The 16539-nt window shown below is 48.4% G+C and overlaps 1 protein-coding gene across 2 annotated transcripts in view; it reads left to right on the top strand.

The window, feature by feature from the left end:
* Positions 1–16539, top strand: part of LOC113907915 (dynein heavy chain 9, axonemal) — a 231140-nt gene that overhangs the window by 10011 nt on the left and 204590 nt on the right. For both annotated transcript variants that reach the window (XM_035724711.1, XM_035724712.1), the window contains exons 3-8: positions 3617–3744; positions 5184–5292; positions 6461–6608; positions 11048–11222; positions 15311–15484; positions 15938–16145. In XM_035724711.1, coding sequence (XP_035580604.1) covers positions 3617–3744; positions 5184–5292; positions 6461–6608; positions 11048–11222; positions 15311–15484; positions 15938–16145 — 942 coding nt within the window. The remainder of the gene's footprint in view (positions 1–3616; positions 3745–5183; positions 5293–6460; positions 6609–11047; positions 11223–15310; positions 15485–15937; positions 16146–16539) is intronic.

Raw genomic sequence — 16539 nt, forward strand, 5'->3', positions numbered from 1 at the left:
TGTCTAACTACACAGGATCCAACCGCCTGGATTCTAATTTAGGACCTTCAGTCAGAGGCCTAGAACAAGGGGACTTAGTGGGCAGCCTCTCTAATTTTTATTTCACTCACCATTAATGAGGCTTAGCATCTTTTCCTCCTTATTGGCTTTAGTAATTGGTTCTTTTGCAATTTTATTTCCCTGTATTCTTTTCTTATCCACTTGTAACAATTCTTTATATATCAGAGGTAGTAACCCTTTGTTCTATGCATCACTAATGGTTTTTCCTGTCTACCACTTGTCTGCAGGCACTTTGTGGCATAATTACCATGCACTTTTTTTTTTAATTTTTAAAAGATTTATCCATTTATTTTAGAAAGGGCGAGAGAGAGAGAGAGAAAGAGAGAGAGTGAGCAGCAGGGAGGGACAGAGGGAGAGGGAGAGAGAGTCCCAAGCAGATTCCATGCTGAGCAAGGAGCCCAACGCCAGGCTCGATCTCACGACCCTGAGATCACAACCTGAGCTGAAACCAAGAGTCAGTTGCTTAACCAGCTGAGCCACCCTGGCACCCCAGCCATGCACTTTTTGAAAGAGGAAATTATATCTGTCCATTCTCTTGGCATCTGGGATTCCTATTTAGTTTATTACTCTTTCTCATTTTCAGTTATAGATACAGTATTATAAATTTGGTCCTGAAGATACTTTTTACAGGAACATCTCTTTTATCCATCTGGAATTTATTTGGGGGCTTAGTATGAGGTAAGGTAGAGAATCAACTTCATATTTCCTTCCAAATGGATAATTGAATGTGCCAAGACCATTTATTAAGCAATCCATCCTTTCCCTCTGAATGTAAGCACCAGCCTGTCACATATATCAAGATCTGATTCTGGGTTTTCTGTTCTGTCCCATTCATTATTTAATCCTATGCGAATGTCATTCTGCTCTGTTCACAATCATAACATTTTAATGTCTGATGGCGTAAGTTCCTCCCTAATATTCTTTTATAATTTTCTTGGCTAGTCTCAAGCACTTATTATTCCATGTTAAATTTAAGCTCATATAATTCAAACTTTAAGCTGTGTTGTAATTTTAAAGTTTTATTAAATATACAGTACTCATCCAATATGGAGACATTGACAAAGATTTATAATCATAAATCTGTATTCACAAAGAGAACTACGAAGTAGATGGAAGACAACTTTTTAAAAATTTTTCAGGAACTTGAGAAAAATAGAAATGTGGTGGATATTACTGCCATACTTTTTTTCAAAATTGGACAGATCCAATAGACAGAAAAAAATAAGCATAGTCATAGAGAAATTGAGAAATACATCATCAAACTCAATAGAACACATCATTTAAGAACTTTGCATCTTAGAAGTAGAAAATATTCCTTTCTTGGTACATTCCTAGAACATTTACACAAGTTTGAGGTTTAATTGGGCACAGAAGAAACTGTAATGAATTCAAAAATATCAATTTACAGGCCACATTGTCTGATAATAATGCAATAGATGCAGAAATGGACAGTAAGAAAATGACCAAAAATAATTGTACTGCTTACAAATCAAGAGATGCTCACAGGGCAGCCGGGCGGCTCAGTCAGGGGTCCAACTCTTGATCTCAGCTCAGGTCTTGATCTCAGGGTCTTGAGTTTGAGCTCTGCATTGGGCTCCAGGTTGGGTGTGGAGCCTACTTAAAACATTAATTAATTAAAAAAAAAAAAAGATTCTCACTTAACCCCCTGGGTGAAAGAAAAAAAAAAAACACCTTGCATACAAAAACCAAGGGAGCATGCCTAAGACCAATAAAGAAGAACTCTAAACTCTTCTTATTTTTGAAGATGGGCTAGAAATGAAGGAAGTAGGTGTCCATCCTAAGAAATTACCCAGAGTGGTAAACTGAACCTGAAGAAAATCTGGAAGAAGAAACTTAATAAGGATACAGTCTGAAATTAATGGGAAGGAACCAAAAAAAAAAAATCATAGGAAGGATAAATAAAACATAAATATGGGTTCTTTGTAAAGATCAGTAAGTCCATTGTGAGCAAGATTGATGGGGGAAGAAGAGTAAAATTAGATCCAATTAAGAATTAAAAGCTGTAACAGCAAATAAAGATTAAGATGGAAGAGATCACTTAATTATATGATACATGTTTGGAAAACTAGGAGAAATCAAAGCAATACTTTAGCAAAATATAATATTAACAAAATTTACTCAATAAGAAGCAGAAAATGAATAAACTATTGAAAAGGACAATTTAAAACAGTAGCAAAAAAAATGGTTCCAAAATGGTAATAAAAAAAAGGATACCTCTCAATTCATTTTATGAAACCAGAATAATCTTGATATCAGCCTTTATGTAGAACCAAAAAAGAGCCCAATTTCACTTAATAACATAGATTCAGAAATCCTGAATAACGTCACCAAGTAGATCCCATCTCTACATTAATAAAAATAAGAATACACTTTGATTAAGTAGAATCTACTCTAAGAATGCAAGGATAGAGTGAATATTTTTTTTTAAGTTTTCATGTAAAGCTTTGCAAAATTAAAGGAGGAAATCCTGTGCTCAACAGTAGGCGCTAAAACCTCAGGAGCTATTCCTAACTTCAAAATTCTAAGTAAAATAGGAATAGATAGAAATACCTTAAATATGATAAATCTAAATCTTTATAAATAAATCTTCGTCTAAAGCCCAAAGGGAGAGGGGCATTCTGAATGACGAGAAACTGAAGCCATTTCTATTAAAATCAGTAATAAGGGGGAGCCACTACCAACATTATTATTCAGCACTGCTTGGTGTGGGATTCTAGAAAATGCAGTAAGACAAGAAAACTATGTGGTATAAGCTAGAGGAAAGGAAAAAAATTACTTTGCTGCTTATACAACTTTACACCTAGAAAATTCAGGAGGCATTTTGAAAAAAATCACTAAAATTAATATGAAAATTTACTACTGGTAACTAAGCGTAAAATAAATACAAAGAATTTGATACCTTTTCTTTCTATAGCCAGCTAAAAAAAGGAAATACAGAAAAAAATCTGATTTGCAAAAGCAACAAAACTATGAAATGTTTAGGAGTACTTTTAGCCAGATATAGATTGAAAACACTGTAAAAGTTTGTTAAGGAACATAAAGTAACATTTGAATAAATGAAAAGACATACCATATTATCGATTGGGAAAGCTTAATATCATAAAAATCAATTATATCCAAATTAAGATCTAAATCTCACATAGTGCCAATTAGAATCACATTGGGAACTTCTCTCAAAGCCTGGGCTGCCATCACAAAGGATGAAATCTTACCTAAAAAGGTTTTCTGTAAATCCATCACATCCTAGTTGCCTGTTGAAACGATTCTCTGCGTCCCTTGTCACCTAAGCCAGTACCATCAGATTTTGTTAATGTTTTGCTGATGATGTTCTTAAAAGAGTCAGAGGGAGACTCAGAGACGGTGGCACCTTAGCACTAGCTGTCAGATTTCAATAGATTAAAATACACATCCAGTTCTGACCTGGCTTTTCCATTTACACCTTCTCCTGGGTGTCATGGCAAAGAGGGAAAGGCTGTCTGACGAGAAAGAGCATCGATGATGAGATGGTTGGTGAGCAATTCGTGGTTCCTTTTAGGACTGTTCTCTTCCATCATGCGGGAGCTAGCCAACATCACCCATGACGGACCCAAGTGGATCTTACTGGATGGCGACATAGATCCAATGTGGATTGAGTCTCTGAACACTGTCATGGATGATAACAAGGTATCGAGGGGGGAAAGGAAATGCCCAGGCCATCCCTCATCATCTAGGAAACCAGTTTCCCAGGTGCATCGGGAAATCTCGATCCCACACAAGGGCTGGCCCCAAGTAAGGAGTCGCTGGAAGACTAGTGTCTTTATTTTTTTCCCCAGCTTCATTGAGATATAATTAACATATAACATTGTGTAGGTTTAAGGTGTGTGATGTGCTGATGTGTATCTTGTAAAATGACCACAATAAGGCTACTTAACCTCATACAATTGCATGCACGCAATCACTGCATTTTTAGCATTGTCATAACTGTCTTCAGAATCGTCAGCACAGAGATGAATTTAATAGTCATAGCTGGAAAGAATCTTCAGTCATTAATTCAAATCTTTTTCCTTTAGTTTTTCCTTCTTTATAAATAAGGACACCGACGGTCAGAAACCTTCTAAGCCTGTCAGCCATCCTCAATGGTGACAAACCATTATCCATGGAGAGTCTGTTTTCTTTATTGTAAACAGTGAAAATCGACACCAGTAAAGTGGCCGCGAAGCTGGTGGCTGCTCCTGAATTTATTCAGAAAACGCATCTGGATTCGAAGGTTTAGGGTGGTTTCAACATTGACAGAATCATTGAACTAAATGTGTGCCCTCCCAGAGGGGCTGCTTTACTTATTTCTTATGGAAGTGCAGTGGACACGCAATGTTACGAGAGTTTCCGAAGCACAACATAGTGACTGGACAACCCTCTGTGTTAGGTGGTACTCATCACAGGGGGAGGTACCATCTGCCACCATGCGGCGCTATTACAAAACCACTGACCATATTCCCTACATTGCGCCTCTCATCGCCATGACTTACTCATTCCATAACTGCGAGCCCAGTACCTCCCTCTCCCCTTCACGCATTTTGCCCACCCTCCCACCTCCTTCCCCAGAGGGACTACTTTATTTTTTTTTAAGATTTTATTTATTCCAGAGAGAGAGAGGGACAAGCAGACGCAGCGCCAAGCCCAGAGCCTGACATGGGGCCCAGTCCCAGGACCCTGAGATCATAACCTGAGCCAAAACCAAGAGTCAGACACCCAACGAACTGAGCCACACAGGCGCCCCCAGAGGAACTACTTTAAAAGAAACAGTAAAATGAAACCTATACTCTTTTTAAAAATAGTCTTGTTATCCCAGTATGGTCTAGCACATTCAAATCACTGACCTCCATTTCCAGTTTTTAGAGAACTTATTTTTTGATTCATTGTACACACAGGGATGGAGGTAGAGAGGCTACAAGACAAGAGGTAGAGGATTCTTGTAGAATATTTAGAGAATACTTGTAATCATAATGAAGAAAATAGTCATCCTTAATCCCCACCGGGAGTCATCAGCCAAATCCAGACCCCCACCCCGCGCCGGCCGTGTGCCCTCCCTCCTTCCTACCTGGCATGTCCCTCCCTGTGTCCAGGTGCTGACCCTGGCGAGCAATGAGAGGATCCCCCTGAATCCCACCATGAGGCTGCTCTTCGAGGTCGGCCACCTGCGGACGGCCACACCAGCAACTGTCTCCAGAGCAGGTACGACCCAAGAAAGGAGAAGACCCACCAGGCCGCTCACTTGGAGACAGGTGCCCCTGGCATCACACAGGGTGTGGCTGGCTCTGAAGGAAGCTCCAAACAGGGGCCAGACGGTGCACGCAGACCTCTGGCCTGCTTCTCTGCTCCGATCGGTGTCCATAAGGGTGAGCAGGTGCTCTAAGGCCAGGGCCATGGGATTTTCTTAATTCAGAGATGGGAAGGGAAAGGCCTCTGAGCCGGGCAATGGTCCTCTGCACAGAAGTGCCTCAGCTGAGGCTGCCTTTAGGCCAGTTCCCTCTTCCCACGTCAGTGGAGACGACCAAGGACTGCTCTTCTCACTGCATCCTGGTGAGAGATGACAACTGTATACCTTAACTTACCTCTGACTCCACCTTCCAAATTGATCAGCACAGCCTAGGGCATAAGGAGAGTGAGTTTGCTCTCTGCCATAACATCAGATTCCCTTTCGAGGACCCAGCTGGGAACATGGGGTCCAGAGAATTCTGTATTCATTCTCTAGGGCTGCCATAACAGGTCACCACAAACTGGACGGCTTTGAAGACAACAGACAAGTATTCCCTCACAATTCTGGAAGTCAGACATCCAACGTCAAGCTGTCAGCCCTCTAGGGGACAGTCCTGCCTTGCACCTTCCAGCCTGGGCTGGTGGCCCCAGGGCTCCAACCTCCACCTCCTTAGTCACGTGGCCTTCTCTGTGTGTCTTGCCTCTTCTGTCTCTCACAGGGACACCTGTAAACATCCCACCCAGATAATCCAAGACAGTCTCATCGAGGGATCCTTAATCACATCTGCAAGGGAAGGGCTTTTTTTTGCCAAATAAGGTCATGTTCACAGGCTCCCAGGATTGGGACATGGATATATCCTTTTAGGAGCCACCATGACAAGGGTGGGTAATCACAGTCTTCTTTCCTCCTGAGCCTGGACGTGGCCACACAGCCTTTCTCAACCCTGCTCCCCGTCAACTGTTACCAGTCAGTTGGAGCTGGTCCCGATAGCAAACCCACTTGCCCTCTCAAACCGAGGCCAGCTCTCTTTCTTCAGAGTCCAGTCTCCTGTACATTTTCTGCCAGAGAAAGCAACTCCCTGGGGGTGAGGAATCTACTGTCACCTGTGGAGGCTTCAGTGACCAGAATTCTCTGTGTCCCCAGGAATCCTGTACATCAACCCGGCAGACCTGGGGTGGAACCCTCCGGTGAGCAGCTGGATTGACAGGAGGGAAATGCAGACAGAGAGAGCCAACCTCACCATTCTGTTTGACAAGTACCTCCCAACATGCTTGGACACACTCAGAACCAGGTAGGCCAGGGAGTAAAGGAAGGTAACAATTTAAAACTGCAGTAAAGAGCCTGTCAGCTCACACCTGCTATCCCGCTGATGTTCTGTTCTGTCCCTGAAGCCAGATGTCCCCGGAGCCTTCCCCTCCGGGTCTGGCAGGTGGCAGAGGGCAGCACACATTACAGTGGCCACGGGATGCCTCTTGTCTGCTCAGGCAAGAAGTATGGTGAGTGAGGAGGAGAAAGATGCAAAGTGACCGTCGTGTGTGCATGATGGGTGTATCCAGAGCTTGTGGGTTGCGCTACGAGTTGACAATCGTGAGAGTCTTCACGTTGCAGGGCACAGAGCTGGCCCTCTTATAAACGAAACACACACCAGATCAACAGACCTAGAGGTGACGATGACACATGTCAGTGATAAACGGGGCCCACTTCCTGTTGCTGGCTGGGTGTGCCCACCGCCCAGATAATGCAGGACCTGATATAATGTGTCATTCCACCAGTCCTGCCCCTGTGGACGCTGAAAATTCACTTTTCCTCTTACAGGTTTGCAAAAGTAAAAGCAGTAAGTGCTGACTACTTACCCCGTAAACAAGAGAGTAAGGGCTCTTACCCAGGAGGATACTTATTACAGCAAGAAGAGTGCAGGTGCCTGCAGAGGGAGGCTCGAGGTCTGGGACCTGCTTTTATTTTACCCCTTCTTGCCAGTGGGTGTGCCCTTCCTTGAGTCAGGCAGCCAGCCTCATGGTTCAGCCAAGTGCCTCCATCAGAGGTCGGTGCTGGGGAGGCGGTGTGACTCAGGGATCCGTAGCTCCCGAACCTTCACCAAGGTAGGGTCAGGACAATGTTTCTGGGAAATGAAGGCCGCTGCTCGGAACGACCGCTGACTCCATGTTCACTGGTCTGTCGTGCGTGGGACCAGCTCACAAGCATGGAGGTGGGGGTGGAAGGGGATCTGCGGGCTGCAGGAAGCCCGGGCACTGTCCTGACCAAGAATTATTTTCCCGATCTTCTATATTTTCCAAAACCCTTGAAAAGTCTCCAGCCTCTGTGGCCTGTGGGCTCTTTATGGCCTTGGGATCTAAGGAGATAAAGAAGCCCGGACAGCAGACGAGGTCGGGAAGTGGGCACAAGTGGTCAGTGGCACAGGGGGGCCAGGGCAGCTGAGTTAAAATGCCACGGGAAGGGAAGGTTTTCAGAAAATAGTGAACGTACCCCTGTCCTTTATCATTTGCTGAGACATTCATCTGATAGAGCCTCTCACTAAAAGTTCGGCCATTTCCCACTCTGGGCACTTAGGACAAGAGATGCCAAACTCTTATCTATGTGAGTATTTGTGTGTGCACGCACGTTTGCACCAGCCTCTGCACCAAGCTCTGGAGGTGCTGACTTCAGGCAGTCTATCCAGAGACGGCTCCCCCGCCCAGTGTCTGAACTCTGTGGCCATCAAGGATGAAACACGGCCATGGTTTATGGTGCCCTCGTGGGGTGGCATTGAATGCTCACAAACTTCCTAAGAGGGCAAAGCATCCGTGGACGGGGCAGAGGTTCCGTGCTGTGCCCTGGGGACCACGATTTTCAGTAACAAGGCGCTGGCTTCAAAGTCGGACTTCCCTCGTAGGGCCGGCTTTCTGGGGCCCTGGTACTACAGAGCTGTGGGGTTGTCCGCATGGAATAATTTTTTTGTTAAACAAGCCGGCCTCATAAGGGGGGATGATAAAGCAACTTGGTTTTGTCTCCCACTGCTCCTTCAAAAACCATTTTATGTGGCTGGTCGTCCTCCTGCCCCTAGATGAAATCTAAGTCACCATTTATGACTTTTCTGGTCATTCTGCAGTAATACAGAGGTACGTGATCGCTTCTGGTCACACACACGTGAAAACTTGTAAAAGCAAACTCCATTTACAGGGAAGGTTTCTGCCCCTGCTCAGGCCTGCCTCCTGCTCTCCACCTGCGGTGGGAAAGGAGTCTTTGACATCTTTTCTCCTTACTCCTCTGCACCAGCCCCCCACCACCAGCTGTAGCTTCTGCACCCTTGGGGTAGAAGGGGGACAGAGAGAAGAGAAAGGGCAGGAAAGATCTTAATGGCTGGAACCGGCATGGTCCAAGTTACCCTAAGTGTGGCAGATGTCAAATCAGACTCTCGAAGATCCCGAGTTCCTTGGCCCCTCCGCCATCACTGGAGACCTCCCAGATGCCTTTTCTTGAAGTAAGAAATGCCTCTCCACCAGCCAGTCCTGAACAGCTCCTCCTACAAAGCCCCCCAGCGGCCCTGAGCTCACGGACCGCACCTGGATTCCAGGAAATGCTCACCCCTCTTTGCTTTGATGAACTGGGGTACAGGCTGCGCCAGCAAGCCACCTCTCCACACTCCGCTGTGAGATAAGCAGGTGTCCTTGGGTTTCCCGGGCACCTGTCCTTTGCCACCTCAGAGCCACCGTGCAGCCCCTTCCCTGGCTCTGTGCTGGGTCAGCACCTGCCTTCCCTGTGAGTTCTCTTCCAAGCCCCAAATGCTAATTTCTCTCCCCTGCAGTGTCTCCCACTTTGATCCTCTCTACCCCTGAGAAGACCAGAGGCCCCCGTAGTTGTCTGGGACCTGTTGGGAATGGTCAGTGTAGCTGGCCCCTCTTACCTTGGTGCCTCACCCAGAACCGGGCCTGAGACAGCTGGCCGTGAACCTTCCCCTCACAGATCGGTGTGGAAGAAATGAAGGAAAGCCTGTCAAGTCCTTAATTTCTCCCTCATGGAAGTAATGCCTAGACTGCGGGACTGCCTCCTAGTAGTATTGCTGTAGGATTGCCACCAGATTAGAGTCGAGCAAACACGAGCCACTGCAGAGGATGGAGCGCGTGCATGTGTGTGTGTCCACGGGGGATGAGAGCGTGTGTGTGCATGTGCGTGTGTGTACACGTGGGGGGATAAGAGCATGTGTGTGCATGTGCATGTGTGTACTCTGGGGGTGAGAGTATATGTGTGCGTGTGTCTGTGTGTGTACTTGGGGGTGAGCGTGTGTGTGCATGTGCGTGTGTGTACATGTGCGTGTGTGTACTCGGGGTGAGAGCATGTGTGTGCATGTGCGTGTGTGTGTACTTGGGGTATGAGAGCATGTGTGTGCTTGTGCGTGTGTGTGTACTCGGGGTATGGGAACGTGTGTGCATGTGCGTGTGTGTGTATTCGTGGGGGTGAGAGCGTGTGTGTACTCGGGGGTGAGAGTGTGTGCACTTGGGGGGGTGAGAGCGTGTGTGTGCATATCCGTGTGTGTGTGTACTCGGGGTATGAGAGCGTGCATGTGCGTGTTCATGTGTGTGTTCTCGTGGGGGGGTGAGAGTGTATGTGTGCATGTGCGTGTGTGTACTCATGGGGGGTGAGAGCGTGTGTGTGCGTGTGCATGTATGTGTACTCGGGGGTGAGAGTGTGTGTGTGTGTGTATGTGTGTGTACTCAGGGTGGGGTGAGCACGTGTGTGTGCATGTGCGTGTGTACTTGTGGGGGGTGAGCGTGTGTGCATGTGCGTGTGTGTGTACTCGGGGGGTGAGCGTCTGTGTGCATGTGTGTGTACTCGTGGGGGGGGTGAGAGCATGTGTGTGCGCACCTGTGGGGTGATGAGCACGTGTGTGTGCGTGTGCGTGTGCGTTCTCTTGGGGGGTGAGAGCATGTGTGTGTGTGTGTGTGTGTGCATGTGCATGTGTGTGTACTCGTGGCGGGGTGAGATTACCCGTGTGTGCGTGTGCATGTGTGTGTACTCATGGGGGGATGAGAGTACCCGTGTGTGCGTGTGCATGTGTGTGTACTCGGGGGCTGAGCGTACCCGTGTGTGGGCACACCCATGCACACACTCCTGGCCCCTCGGGCATAGATGCACCTCTGCGCATCTCTTGCTACCTGCCTTTCGGTCCAGACCTCCAAATCCAATATGAAAAGTATACACACCAGGCCAGCGCAAAGTGAGGTGTATTTTCAGAAGGCGAACTCCATCAAGTAAATGATGAGTGTGTAAAATGAGCATCTGTCGGGGCCCACTCTGCCCTCCCCCCTAGTAAGACTCTGGTTCCGGAGAACATGTGTTCCGTGTGTTTGAACTGAGGGACCTGGAGTGGAAGGTCCTGCCTCAGCCCTGCACTCACCTTGACTCTTGAGGAAATTGTGAGGGAGTGACACTGAGATTTTACCCCCTTGTGTCGCAGCAGCCCCCGTCCCCTGAGGACTGAGAGGGACAGTCAGTGTTCAGAGAAGGGAGGAGCAGATGGGGAGGGTACCAGAGGGAAGGGCGATGAGAAAGAAATTTCTCCGAGCACTCTGGGCCCTTCTTGGTGAGGAGCCGATGAGAGTAAATGCTTACGTAGCCCCGCGCAATCCCAAAGAACCTGACGGGTCACAGGTCCGCCAAAACCAAGTAGGTTCCAGCAGGCCTCCAGGATAGAAAATCCGGTGTCATACGATGCATCTGGGTCTCTCTTTGCAGATTTAAGAAGATAATTCCAATCCCAGAGCAGAGCATGGTCCAGATGCTGTGCCACCTTCTCGAATGTCTCCTGGCCGAGGAGGACATCCCTGCAGACTGCCCCAAGGAAACCTACGAGCTGTATTTTGTGTTTGCTGCCATCTGGGCTTTTGGCGGAGCAATGGTCCAGGATCAGGTAAGAGGACATGCCGTGGTTAACACGTGCAAGCCCACAGTGGCAAAAACCGATCTTCCAGCAAAGATTTGGGAAAAGAGGACAGCTAAATATCAGAATTAACGTGAAGGCATCAGGGGCGCCTGGGTGGCTCAGTCGGTTGGGCAACTGCCTTCGGCTCAGGTCATGATCCTGGAGTCCTGGGATCGAGTCCCGCATCGGGCTCCCTGCTCGGCAGGGTGTCTGCTTCTTCCTCTGACCTTCCCGCCTCTCCTGCTCTCTATCTCTCATTCTCTCTCTCTCAAATAGATAGAATCTTTAAAAAAAAAAAAAAAAAAAACATGAAGGCATCAAACTTTTTTGTTATCCATCCATCGCTCAGCTAAAGACATCAGCCCCCAGAGAAGGGCCTCTTGGAGGGAGACAGATGAGCTCTGGCTATGTTTTGAGCTATTGCTTTAGGAGTTGGTAATATATCCTGATTTCTTGGAGAGTTGCGGCGTTTCGGAACAAACGGCGGTGTAGGTCCACTACTTTGCAAGGTGATGCGTGTTTGATAGAATGACGCTGTGTTATAGAAGCTTTAGAGGGAGGAATCTGTTTAGCATTCCATAACAAGCACAGACAACTCTGTACCAGGCCAGAGTTAACGAGCTCTTCTCCATTCCCTGAAACACCAAGCTGTCCACAGAAACGTGGACCAAAGGTTAATTGACATCTAGGGGTAGGAAACCAGATCACTATTATCACGGTTTTGGCTGCTGTAGCCTCGGGTATGGAGGTAGGGATGTTGGCTTGGAATATCGTGACATCCCATTCCCTGACCCTTCCCATATCCCCAGACTTTTCCTTTTCTTTAAAAGATTTTCTGAATTTATTTGAGCGAGAGAGAGCAAGCATGAATTGGAGCAGGGGGCAAGCAAGGGGCTTAACCGACGGAGCCACCCAGGCGCCCCTCCCCAGACATTTTCTTGGCTTAGTTTCCTCCAAATTAAAAGTTCTTTATCTGGAAACATCATGTTCAAGGTTAGGCAAGCCAGCTTTGGACAGCCGACTCCATCTTTCAGGCAGTCCTGTGGGGGCTGAGGGCACGGACTCTGGATTCGAATCGTAACTTTGCCACTTAGTATCTGGGGGATGTTGGGCAAACTGCTTCGCCTCTCTCCACTTAACCGCCCACCTGTGTACGAAGGCAATGAGGGTGCTGACAGCGGTGTCCAGTTTCTAAGGCTGTTGTAAGGATTACAGGAAGGGATACTGTTCTGATCGTCCGTGAAAGATACGTGCAAAGCTCTTAGAATTGTGCTGGTGCACATACATCCTTATTAGTAGTCATCTCGTACCAGAAATCCTCAGCTTCATAGCAAGTATCTGGCACCACCACCACCACCCCCCCCCCCCATCGCAAGGGATCAAACCAAGCTGCGGTGCATGGAGAGTTAGGGTTTACTCTTTCTGGTCTGGGTTGATTGGAGGCTCTTTCGAGGAGAGAGGTAGAAAGTTTCAGCCTCTAGGGCAAAGCTGTGTTCTAGAATCCAAAATGGCGGTGAGCCAGGAGAATGAATTTAGAATGAACAATTAATTTCTTGTCCATTCTCACAGGCCCTGGGTGTTAGCATCCGTCCTACCTCCCTTCCCTCCCTGACGTGTTCTTTGGTGTTCCACACTCAGAAATCAGCTCTCACAAGTTCCTGGGATGTGTACCTCTCCCCATCTCCAGAGCCAGAGCCAGAGCCAGACGCTGGGCAGGGGGAGATGCCCATGAGAATTTCACACTGCCCCTTGCAGTCTTTGCAGCTTCTCCATGGACTGTTTCTTTGACAGCTTTGCATTTCCCCTTTGAGGCAAGGAATCCAGCAGGATGGACGAGGTCTCACTGAAATACTGAGATCCAGAAGGCATAGGTTACTGCTTTCCATCAAACGCATGCCCTGACCTTTCAGTGTCTCACATGTCGGATAGCAACCACTGCTGGGCTTCTCCCCCGTGTTGGTGCTTAGCAGGTAGTGGGGGATCAGGACAAAGACACTTGGTCAGTTTTTCTATCGCAGTATACATATAAATCCACTCAACTCTTTTTAAAAGGCCTGGGAGAAAGCATCCCTCCAGGTGTCCTGGGCTCTGGAGCACTTGGAGCCATAGGCCGCCATGCTAGCACATGGGGAGAGGACAAGGGAGAAAGCTTTTAGCAGCAGGGAAGGCCCAAGACCCCAACACAAGCTGCATTCAAGCCAAACCCCAGAAAGAGTGCCGTAAGTAGAAAAACAGGAAGGCGGCCAAAATATTCACATCAGGAGCAGCGGTGGTGCTGGTGTTTGTGAAGCTGTCATTAAAGCAAAGGAGAAATTCAATATGCAACCCATATCCGAGTAGAAGCTCCAAAAGCAAAAGGATGCTCTCACTAAATACTTTGCTGGGATCCCGGGAAATGGTCTCTCAGAAGCAAGCGATGTCTCAGAGAGCACCAGCTCGGGGGACCAAACACCTGAGTCCAACTTGCAGCACCTCCGTGTGCTTCTGGAGGCCATCCTTTTCAGTTTTTGTTTTTTCATATATCAAATAGGAGCAGTTTGTACTAGCCAGGGTAACTTGGAGCATGGTAAGCATCAGGTGAGGCGATATTACAGCCCAAACTCTTCTGCAAAGTATACAGATGCACCTCAGCGTCGTCAAGTTCAAAGGGCAGGAATGGGGGGCCACAGGACTGTCCAAATCCAAAGGCGATGGGGGTGTCTGAAGGGGCCTCTTCATGAAGGTCACTGCTGAAGAGACGCCCAAGGAACTGAACCAAGAAAGCACTGCCGGCTGACTCAGCAGAGGTGACCTTGTGTTTGGTGTCCAATTGGAGTGGAGGTGAGGTCAAGTGCGGGATACTGAGGAGGAGCCGGAGCTGGTACAGCCTGGCCGGTGGCGTGGCTGATTCACTGACCGAGGGGCTCAAGGTGGAACTGGAGGTGGGGAAAGCAGAAGATCCACAGAACCTCCTTTGTTCTAGAGGTGGCCTCTGCCTCGGATTTTCCATAGGAATCTAGAACCCCCAGGTTTTTTCTAGAAAGTTAAAAGTCTTCAAGGATTTGGGGGAGGGGGTGGGGGGACGGGTCAGCCTGGTGATGGGTATTAAAGAGGGCACGTTCTGCGTGGAGCACCGGGTGTTATGCACAAACAATGAATCATGGAACACTCCATCAAAAACTAATGATGTAAAGTATGGTGATTAACATAACAATAAAAAATTTTTTAAAAATTTAAAATAAAATGCCCAATCTGGGTCTCTTTTTAGGTTTTCCTTTTGGGGATTTTTCCTAGGTCTATCTGTTCAAAGAATGGGCTTATTGCCAGTAGTAAGCAGGTCTGTTATGGGGGGCGTGTGTGTGTGTGCACACATGTGCATACATGTTGTGTGTTTCAGCTTGGACACAATGAGATCATGAGTCCGCTGGCTGCCCAGCCCTATCCTGAGGGGCTCGTGATCTAATACGTATGCATGTAAATTATACATCTCTACCTATTCCTTCCATCAGAAAGACCAATAGAGCTTTATCTCTGCTGCTCCTACATTTTAGAAATTTTAGCTCTTGAAGGGACCTTAGAAGTCCTCTTTCTAGGATGCTCATTTTACAGATGAGGGGACTGAGGCTCTTCTCACCCCACCACCTATGCCCCCAGATGTCAACAGCCACCATGTTATTCATTCCGTCCCTGACTGCCACCCTGGAATTGCTGAGTCTCGGCAGTCTGGGAGGATGGGGGTCCATCTATCTCTTCAGGAGCTCTTGGCCGCGTTTGCCCATCTTGTGGTCAAGCACCCCCCTCAGTGTTCTTACACCCCCCTCCCCGCACCCCGCGAGGACTCTCAGATGCACAATGCCGGGGCAGCTAAGCCACGTGGTCAAGCAGTGGCACATGCACCCACTCAGGGCTGGCCCCTGTGCCGCTGGGCCTTGTCTGGGCTGATCCTCGGGGAAGCAGCATCCTTCCCAGAGAAGCTGCTCCATCAGGCAAAGCATTTCATGTTCCCCACCCTGACCTTCTGCCTGAAGCCAGGGCAGCCTGTCCAGGCTTCGGAAGCTCTGGAGAGCTTCGCCCCCTGACCTGCTTTGTGTTGGCAGCTCGTGGACTACCGGGCAGAGTTCAGCAGGTGGTGGCTGACGGAGTTCAAGACGGTCAAGTTCCCCTCCCAGGGAACTATCTTTGACTACTACATAGACCCAGCGACCAAGAAATTCGAGCCTTGGTCCAAGCTCATCCCCCAGTTTGAATTTGACCCCGAGATGCCTCTGCAGGTGAGTGTGGCTGAGTGACCGAGGATGTACAATTGCGCCAAGGACCTCTCGTGGCAGCTCCTATCAGTGTCCCAGCATTTTAACCTTGCAGGAACTGGCCATCCCCAGCTACATGCCTTTCAAGAGGAAATCCTAGGTGCAAGGAAGCCACAGATCCCCCACAAAGACTAAGTAACTTGATTACCAGACTCCACCGGCATCCTGGGGGGCAGAGCAGGGAGACAGCAAGGCAGAAGTTTTCCAAGCCCAATAGGGAGGCCGCAGAGAGGAGGGGGGGTGCTCTCCCCCAGAGAATGAGGTTATGGAATGAGCTTACTGTGCATATGAAGGAAGACACTCCTGCCCAAGGTAGCGAGCCAGCACCACTCTGCCTCTGAAATGGTCCAGAATGTTTTTGCCAGGAACCTGTTTCTCCCATGAGCCCCTGGCCTGCTAACCTGGTTCTCACTGCAGGCTTGTTTGGTGCACACGAGCGAGACCATCCGGGTGTGCTACTTCCTGGAGCGGCTCGTGGAGCGGCGGCGGCCGGTCATGCTGGTGGGGACCACCGGCACAGGCAAGTCGGTGCTGGTGGGGACCACGCTGGCCAACCTGGACGCTGAGGAGTACCTGGTGAAGAACGTGCCGTTCAACTACTACACCACGTCGGCGATGCTGCAAGGTGAGGGCCTGGAGTGCCTGGAGGGGAGGGGAGGGGCGGTGGGGGTGTCTGAGAGCCCACGTGCCCTGATGTGGAAATGGAACAAAGCATCGGGCACCTGTTCGGCCTGACTTCCCCTGCGCCCGCACTCTGCTGTTGCCTCTCCTTTCTTCCTTTCTCCTCCGCGGCACCTCTGTTCCACTCCTCCAGCACCCTCAGCACTGTACTTTTCTTCATCCTGTCTCCTACCTTCCTGGCCTCTCAAATCCCTCCCAGGCCAGGAGTTCAACACAGAACAGTGTTCAGTACCTTGATGCCGAAGAGAGCTGACACCCGGTGAAGGATTGCCACAGGCTTGTGGAAGCATCCTAGAGATCTTTGCCTTCACCCTTCCTGTCTCATAGACAGGGAAACT

The sequence above is a fragment of the Zalophus californianus genome, chromosome 16 (assembly GCF_009762305.2).
Source record: "Zalophus californianus isolate mZalCal1 chromosome 16, mZalCal1.pri.v2, whole genome shotgun sequence".
Lineage (NCBI taxonomy): Eukaryota > Metazoa > Chordata > Mammalia > Carnivora > Otariidae > Zalophus > Zalophus californianus.